Raw genomic sequence first — 10146 nt, 5'->3', positions numbered from 1 at the left:
GATTATTTTTTTTTGTGAGGACCGTATCCCTGACCAGGTCGTTTAGAGTCCTATCCTAAAGGGCGAGGCGTTACCCTGCGGCTATTGCCACAAGGGGGCGCCTTAAAAGATGTACTGAACCTAAGAGGGAATGGTAGACCAAATCGCTCAACTAGAAGTTAGGTATCCCTGACTCCACCAGGAGGAATTATTTTACGACCTCCGTTGGAGGAGAATGAATTTCTCCAGGCCTAGAAGTGTCTCAGGCATTAGGTAGGGCAGTGAATCGGTCCTCACTACGTGGAGACGTCATGGGGAAGTCAAATAGAAGGAAAAAGAGGCAACGGAGGCGCCTTTCAGACGAGGAGGGACAGTGGACCGAGGTGCAGCAGGCATCAAAGAAAACTGCTATCGAGGCTTCACCACGTGCTTCTACCAGGAAGACAGCAGACATTATGGACCTAGAGATGACAGCACCAGTCTCACACCAGCCAGTGTCAGACAATGTACCTGTCTCCACAGCCCAGCCACAGGACAACAGTATGAGACAGGAGAGGACACCATCATTCTCACACCAGACATCGTCACACTCTGCACATTTTCCAAAATTCAAGATAATGCAGACAGAGCACTTTCCTACAGCAAATAGAGTAGTTACGGCAATGGAAAAGGAACAACCAGAGCTCAAACATTCCATCGCAGTCAACTTGAGAGGAGAAATTATAATGACACCACTGACGAATAGACTGCAAATTAGAAAAAGTAACAGCCTTGAAAGGAAAACCTTTATGCTTGGAAAAGCTTGATCCTTCAGAAAGACGAGTCGTGGTTTTGGGATACCCAACAGACTTTCCCCTGGATCCAATACTAAAACACAGGCAAATCCTGAATGCTGAACGATACCGGACAAAAGTAGACAAAGCAGCAACACGTCAGGTTCTCGTGATCGTCATGGGACATGTCCCAGAAACATTTAATTTTGAAAACTGGGAAATAAACCGACTGAGACCATTCGTCCCGAAACCCCTGCGAAGCTTCAAATGTCAGAAATACGGCCACCTTCAATCACGCTACACCGGGCAGGAGAGATGCGGAGTGTGCAGTCTGAGACATCCAACCAAAGACTGTATAGCCTAGCACAGACAAACCAGACCACAACAGCCAAATGTCCAAATTGTGGAGGCAAACATCATGCCTGGAACACAACCTGCTCTGCATGGAAAGAAAAGGTGCTGACAGCTCAGGCCAGGATAAACACACACACTAGTACTACATACACCATCACCAACGTGCACACTCGTGCACAGCCACACCACATACCCACTCTCATAAAACAAATTTTCTCGAATATATCAACTCCAAATAAGAAAATACACAAAAATAGTGCAGAAATACACCAAAAGCAAAAAAAAAACAAAAAGCAATCACTTTCGGAAACACCACAACAAATATACAGTGTTACCGAAGTAGAGCTGAAAAACATAGTGAAAATCAAGGCAGACACCAGTTTCAATTGCCTTTAGTGGGCCGGCCAGAGGCTTAGGGCCCGCGCAGGAATATCCCCACAAAAAAAAAAAAAAATATCTGAGATAAGACGAAGTACAAGAGGACAAACAACGCAACATGAACAGACAGACTACCAACGACAGTCGGGTAGTCAAGACACCAGACCATCAACATCTACAAAAGCAATTGCAAGAAGCAGTAATCAAATGGAAAGTTTTGAAGCTAGGTAGTGATGATAGAGTTACATGATACGAGCTAGATGGTGTTGAGATTGCGAAGTCAGATTGTGAAAGGGGTGAACAAATCCACAAGGGCCGTGACGAGGATTCGAACCTGCGTCCGAGAGCATCCCAGACGCTGCATTAATCGACTGAGCTACGACATGCTCATTTGATGAATCACGCTATTGTGATTTCTGTGAGTGCGAAAGGGAGTTATGATTAGTACGAATTTAAAACAAAAGGATCAATGCATGAATGTTCGTAATAAGGCAAATAGGACACTGGGATTTATTAATGGAAGCGTTAGTAACAAGACACCTGGTTTTGTTCTTCAGCTATATCTTGCTCTGGTTAGGCCCCATTTAGATTATGTAGTTCAGTTTTGGTCGCCGAACTATAGAATGAATATAAATTCACTTGAACGTGTCCAGCGTAGGATGACATAGTTAATTCCCCAAATTAGAAATCTGTCATATGAAGAAAGTTTAACAAAGCTTAAATTACATTCACTGGAAAGGCGAAGACTTAGGGGTGACATGAATTGGGTTACAAGTGGATGTATGGACACTTCAAAGGGGATATTAAAAGGGGATTAAAAGTATCAACACAAGAAAAAACACGAAACAATGGGTATAAATTGGATAAGTTTAGATTTAGGAAAGACTTGGGTAAATACTGGTTCGGTAACAGGGCTGTTGATTTATGGAACCAATTACCACGTAACGTGGTGGAGGTGGGGGTCCCTGAATTGTTTCAAGCGTGGGTTGGACATGCATATGAGTGAGATTGGGTGGTTATAAATTGGAGCTGCCTCTTATGGGCCAATTGGCCTTCTGCAGTTACCTTTGATGTTATGTTCATATCAGCTTCCTGCAATGGTCACCAGGCAGCAAGAACACCTGAAACAGGAGAGGTTGACAGCCATTCATAAGAGCATCTATCTTGAGGTTATCTTGAGATGATTTCGGGGCTTTTAGTGTCCCCGCGGCCCGGTCCTCGACCAGGCCTCCACCCCCAGGAAGCAGCCCGTGACAGCTGACTAACACCCAGGTACCTATTTTACTGCTAGGTAACAGGGGCATAGGGTGAAAGAAACTCTGCCCATTGTTTCTCGCCGGTGCCTGGGATCGAACCTAGGACCACAGGATCACAAGTCCAGCGTGCTGTCCGCTCGGCCGACCGGCTCCCCCATAGATACAAAGGACGAATGTGACTGTCCCTTCACCAAACAAGAACTAATCAGAGCCAAAAAAGGTGGTAAGGACATTGCACCAGGTGCTGATAACATTACATACTCGCACACGCAGGTCCTGAGGGAGAACAGGAGATATTAGACTTCATCAATGTATCTCGACAGGAAGGCAAAATACTGAAATCTTGGAAGAACGCAGACATCATTCTGATTCTAAAACCTAAAGGACCTGGCAATTAAAGACCGATTTCATTAATATCATGCATTAGTAAAACTGCAGAACTAATGGTCTTATAGAGACTCAAGTGGAAGACTGGAGACCTGCATTAGAACATATTTGGCTTCACTAGAGGAGTAGGTACTGCCAACTGCATATCAACATTACTAGGAACAGTTAACTCAGGTCCAGCTATATTGATCTTCATTTATCTAGAAAAAAAACATTCGAACTTGCAATCCCGAAAGCAATTTTACACACCTTAGTTAAAAAGGTGTAAATGGAAATATGTTCGCATGGATTCAATATTACCTTATTCATAGATATGTCAAAGTAAATTTGCAAGGACAAGCGTCGAACTACCACTTGCATGGGAATGGGACTCCACAAGGCGGAGTCCTCAGTCCTAGTCTTTTTAACATCCTTATGGAAAACCTCGTTACCACGGCATTTACAGAAGGGGTTAAATTGCTAAACTATGCTGATGATTTATCATTAGTCGTCACAGGTCCTTAACTTTTGAATAAAGCACAAGGGGCGTTAGTTAAAGAAACATCTGAATGCACCATTTTAGGGCTGAAAATATCTGCACAGGATATTTGTGATTGCCTTAGACTATATTGCCTTAGACTCTCCGGGGGACAGTCTAAGGAGACTAGGCGGCAACATTCCAGACAGGCATCTATGCATTCAAGACATTAACCTTCAGAGGGTTAAACAATACCAATATCTCGGAGTTTGCATAGATTATTAAATGACATTCAAGAAGCAAATTCAATATCTGAAAGAGAAAGTAAAATCATGAGTGAATATAATGAGAGCAATCACATGGTCCCGTCTAGGAGCGGGACACAGTGTTAAGAATGTTTTACACACTCGCCATTCGTTCTGTTGTTATGCAGCTCCTGCCTTACTCACTCTTTCTCCTGGCCAGTGTGCACAGGCTAAGGTTATTCAAAATGATGCAATGCATGTCATAACAAGGGCTCCCAGATGGACTAAAATGCTGAACCTAAGACTCGAAACCAAACTAACATCGATTGACATACGGGTAAAAGGGATTGTTGAATGCATGCTGACCAAGATATTGACTAGACCAAGAATCAGTTCACTTAAAGATATAATCACTGGAGCACTACCTCGGGAAAGAGGAGCTTCCAATAGCAACACGGACCCACTGTGCAATAAACACCATCAATACATTCGATATAACAAATACAGTCACTGAAAGGGGTGTCAACAAAATACATTCAGACTTCGTTATGCAAGCCCCTTGGGAATTGCTGCCTACCGACTTCAAGACCATGGCTTTCGAAAGTAAAAAGAACCAGACTAATCCTCAACTGCTACTTCTATATGCACAGATGGAACACAGAAGCAAACTTGACATCTGACAGTTTCACATACTTCACACATTGATCAGTAAATCAGATGGATCAGATGTAAGAAAAATTACTATAATTATTTACTATAAAAAAAATTATAGTAAATATATTAATTCAGGAAAACTTGGCCTATTAGGCAAATCGGGCCTTGAATAGTAGGCTGAGAAGTGAGTTCTGGCTACTAGGTAGCCAGAACTATATATATATATATATATATATATATATATATATATATGTCGTACCTAGTAGCCAGAACTCACTTTTTGGCCTACTATTCAAGGCCCGATTTGCCTAATAAGCCAAGTTTTCATGAATTAATTGTTTTTCGTCTACCTAACCTACCTAACCTAACCTAACCTAACTTTTTCGGCTACCTAACCAAACCTAACCTATAAAGATAGGTTAGGTTAGGTTAGGTAGGGTTGGTTAGGTTCGGTCATATATCTACGTTAATTTTAACTCCAATAAGAAAAAATTGACCTCATACATAATGAAATGGGTAGCTTTATCATTTCATAAGAAAAAAATTAGAAAAAATATATTAATTCAGGAAAACTTGGCTTATTAGGCAAATCGGGCCTTGAATAGTAGGCTGAGAAGTGAGTTCTGGCTACTAGGTACGACATATACATATATATATATATATATATATATATATATATATATATATATATATATATATATATAAATATATATATATATATATATATATATATATATATATATATATATATATATATATCTTGAGTTATCTTCTTGAGATGATTTCGGAGCTTTAGTGTCCCCGCGGCCCGGTCCTCGACCAGGCCTCCACCCCCAGGAAGCAGCCCGTGACAGCTGACTAACACCCAGGTACCTATTTTACTGCTAGGTAACAGGGGCATAGGGTGAAAGAAACTCTGCCCATTGTTTCTCGCCGGCGCCTGGGATCGAACCCAGGACCACAGGATCACAAGTATATATATATATATATATATATATATATATATATATATATATATATATATATATATATATATATATAAATATATAAATATATATATATATATATATATATATATATATATATAAATATATATATATATATATATATGTCGTACCTAGTAGCCAGAACTCACTTTTTGGCCTACTATTCAAGGCCCAATTTGCCAAATAAGCCAAGTTTTCATGAATTAATTGTTTTTCGACTACCTAACCTACCTAACCTAACCTAACCTAACTTTTTCGGCTACCTAACCAAACCTAACCTATAAAGATAGGTTAGGTTAGGTTAGGTAGGGTTGGTTAGGTTCGGTCATATATCTACGTTAATTTTAACTCCAATAAAAAAAAATTGACCTCATACATAATGAAATGGGTAGCTTTATCATTTCATAAGAAAAAAAATAGAAAAAATATATTAATTCATGAAAACTTGGCTTATTAGGCAAATCGGGCCTTGAATAGTAGGCCAAAAAGTGAGTTCTGGCTACTAGGTACGACATATATATATATATATATATATATATATATATATATATATATATATATAAATATATATATATATATATATATATATATATATATTTATTTATATATATATATATATATATATATATATATATATATATATATATATATATATATATATATATATATATATATATATATATATATATGTCGTACCTAGTAGCCAGAACTCACTTCTCAGCCTACTATTCAAGGCCCGATTTGCCTAATAGGCCAAGTTTTCCTGAATTAATATATTTACTATAATTGTTTTCTTATGAAATGATAAAGCAACCCTTTTCTCTATGTATGAGGTCAATTTTTTTTATTGGAGTTAAAATTAACGTAGATATATGACCGAACCTAACCAACCCTACCTAACCTAACCTAACCTATATTTATAGGTAAGGTTAGGTTAGGTAGCCAAAAAAAGCTAGGTTAGGTTAGGTTAGGTAGGTTAGGTAGACGAAAAAACATTAATTCATGAAAACTTGGCTTATTAGGCAAATCGGGCCTTGAATATTAGGCTGAGAAGTGCGTTCTGGCTATTAGGTACGACATATATATATATATATATATATATATATATATATATATATATATATATATATATATATATATATATATATATATATATATATTTATATATATATATATATATATATATATATATATATATATATGTATATATATATATATATATATATATATATATATATATATATATATATATATATATATATATATATATATGTATATATATATGCACATATATATGTATATATATATATGTATATATATATGTATATATATATATATGTATATATATATACATATATAAATATATATATATATATATATATATATATATATATATATTTATTTATATATATATATATATATATATATATATACATATATATATATATATATATATATGTAAATGTATTATTAAATATGACCGAAAAAGTAAGATTAATAATTCTAACACGAATTTTCTCAATATTTCTTACATTTCTTTTCATCATATATAAATTTTTTTCGGGAATTTTCTCATATATAAATTAATATTATTATATATTAGCATATTGTGCATATTTAGGCACTGGTTAGGTTAGGTTAGGTTATGTGTTAAGGTTCTGTTGCCGATTATTTGTATTTGTAGTACGTGGGTGAAGTACTTTTCTTAAGCTACCAACCCGTCCTCGATTCAAGTCCATTACATCCAACTATCGACCCCACAGATGAATTAAAAAAAACTAACATGCTGTTCATTCAAAACGGGAATTTTCTCATATATAAATTATTATAATATATTAGAATATTGTGCATAAATATAGGCATAGGTTAGGTTAGGTGTTTAGGTGGGGTTGATAATTATTTGTATTTGTAGTACGTGGGTGAAGCATTTACAGCGTTGTGGTTCGAACAAAATTCGTTAGTGACTCAGAAATGTTCGAACGTCATCAGTTGTGAGTCGTGTGTGTAAACAGTTTTTTTTCATTAATAAACAGGGAAGCGTTTTGGCGGGTGCATGGAGTGGACGTTGTTTAGAGGACAGGCTGGAGTACCCAGAGGATAGGTTTGAATCCTCCTCACAGCTCATGCTGATTTTCTTATTCATGCATCATGGTAATGGGATTTATTTGTGTAATAAATATCGTAATTTTCGAGGGACTCACAATTTATTGACGATAATATTACTTCTCCATGATGCCTTTATCATGAGACCTAACCGCTGGCTCCCAGCATCAAGTCTGCCGCAAACTTAATTCTGTCTCTGAAACACTTTAATTCTGTCTCTGAAACACTTTAAATGTATCTCTGAAACACTCAAAATTTCTCTATGTGAAACATTTTAAATCTGTCTCTGAAACACTTTAAATCTCTTTCTGAAACACTTTATATTTATCTCTGAACATTTTAAATCTATATCTGAAACACTAAACCTTCCTCTCTGAAACATGTTAAATTTCTCTCTGAATTCCTTGATATCTTTCTGAAACACTTTAAATCAATTTCTGAAAAACTTTAAATCTATTTCTGACATACTTAATATCTCTCTTTGAAACACTTTACATCTGTCTCTGAAACACTGTAAATCTGTCTCAGAAACACTGTAAATATGTCACTGAAACATTGAAACAAGTTACAATTGACATAAGCAAAGGGACCCAAAGAAAAGCTCGGAAGTTTGGAATTGCACGAAGCACTAACTGTGGACGTGCAAGCTCAACCTTCCCTCCTACAAAGCACGGCGCTTTTAAGCTCGTATGTGTTACGTAAGGCCAAAAATTGTCGTACAAGAAAATGGAAGCGGCTGGCGAAAGTGACATACTGTCCCGTTTCTGTTGTGGATCCTCTGGTAGGTTAGGCTAAGACTTAAAGTTGACCGTTTTCTTAACGTTGGGATATCTCAGGAGGACGGGGTGGCAAGCAGCACCCCCTGATCAGTGGCACTGTTCCTACAGTGGGACAGGAAGTACCATCATGGTACATTTTCTAACAACATTGACGGCGACACCAACACCTTAACTACGTGAGATAAAATCCTTCAGAAGACTAAAAAGAAACACAAGGTTAACATCAAGAATGAATACCGATGAAGTACGAAAAAATAACTAGGCCGAAGAAAGAAATCTACACTGCCTCCTGGACCGTCGCTCAGTCAGGCCAGTCCAGCAGCCGGGTCTAGCCCCGGCTGGTTTTCTTCTTCTACAAGGACTCCTCTCCTTCTGAGAGAAGTCCGGAGGAGAGTGTTGCAAAGCTGTTTGCAACACTATTAGCACTGTGCTCTGCCTTCCCTTCTTATCTGAACTCAAGAATCTCACTAATGCCCTTCGTCCTCTTGACATAAACCTCTCCCTTCGACAAACTAACACTCTTGCTAGTAATCTGGTTCACATTTCTCCTCCTGCCTCTAAATGCTGCTGGTGTCTACTCAATTTCCTGTTCGTCTTGTCCTCTCAAAAACTTTGGGGAAACTGGCCGTACACTTACTGACAGACTTTAGGAACATTAACAAGGATTAATTCTGTAAACACAAACAATGCTCTGTTCTGTCATGTTAGGAAATCTAATCATCCTATTGATTGGTATTCTAAAATAATCTTTCCTGCCTCTACTCTTCACAGACGCCGTCGTGTCGAATTGGCTCTGATCACACAACCTACCCAACATGAACCTGAGTCGTGACTTTGTTGCTGTTGACTCTTCCCTTTCACAGTACATTCCCAAATGCTCTAACCTTCCTGACAAACGTGACCTGACTTATGCCTATCCCCCCTTTTTCTAGTTCTTACCCTCCACTTTTTCTTGCATATCCCATTCTGCCTTCGTCTCATTATTACACTTATCCCATTTGTACCTTACGTCCTATTCTCACCCTTCGCCTTACTTCTTCTAGGTATTGCCTTCTTCTCTTACCTACTCCTTACCTCATTCTTGCCTTATTTATTGCCCGTGCCTTCCTCTCTCCCAATCAGTCACAGAAAAAACAATACTTCACTATCTCCTGGAATGTGAAGCAACCAACGACCTTAGAAGAGCTTCAAGAGTCCCTGAATATTGCTGTAACCACTATGAAGCCATCAACACTGCCACTCGTCTGGTCAAAGAAAGTGTCCAGCAGCTGGACACCATCATAAACACTGCCAAGCAGTGTCCGGCCCCCCAATAGCAGCCTGACGATTAAATGTAACCTCAGCACACTGTATACATTTACTAAAAAAAAATCTTCCACTTACGGGCTATTCATTCCCGTGCCCCCTCTTAGGTGGCATCTTCATCAATCAATCATCAATCAATCAATCTCTCGCCCATCACAATCGACTTGATAATGGTCCACGATGGACCCCAAAGTCGTTGTTTTTTCATCTTCTGGTTTGCGGTCTGGTCATTACATCTTCACCCACGTTATTGTGACTCATCGTCAGAAAAGACAACAAGCTGTGTGATCTTCTATATCCAATTTCCTGGCCAAGGCAGACTTCTGGATGTTCAGCCAAGTACCAGGTAGAGGTTGGATCGTGTTCCAGAGGCTTGGAGGATTTTTCAGTTCAAAGTGGCAGTCAAAGGTGGCCCAAATGGATTTTTTCCAGACAAGGGGATCTTCCAAGCCACATTGTGTCTCAAAAAGATTCACGTGGATAGTTTTTC

General features: G+C 38.1%; 1 protein-coding gene across 1 annotated transcript in view; it reads left to right on the top strand.

The window, feature by feature from the left end:
* The first annotated feature begins 290 nt into the window (after positions 1–290).
* LOC123747466 (proline-rich protein 36-like) overlaps positions 291–10146 on the top strand; it is a 12817-nt gene continuing 2961 nt past the window's right edge. Inside the window, exon 1 of the mRNA XM_069313102.1 lies at positions 291–741. Coding sequence (XP_069169203.1) covers positions 291–741 — 451 coding nt within the window. The remainder of the gene's footprint in view (positions 742–10146) is intronic.

Source organism: Procambarus clarkii, chromosome 74, assembly GCF_040958095.1.
Source record: "Procambarus clarkii isolate CNS0578487 chromosome 74, FALCON_Pclarkii_2.0, whole genome shotgun sequence".
NCBI lineage: Eukaryota > Metazoa > Arthropoda > Malacostraca > Decapoda > Cambaridae > Procambarus > Procambarus clarkii.
The sequence above is the reverse complement of the archived record's forward strand: the minus strand, read 5'-3'. Positions and strand labels throughout refer to the sequence as shown.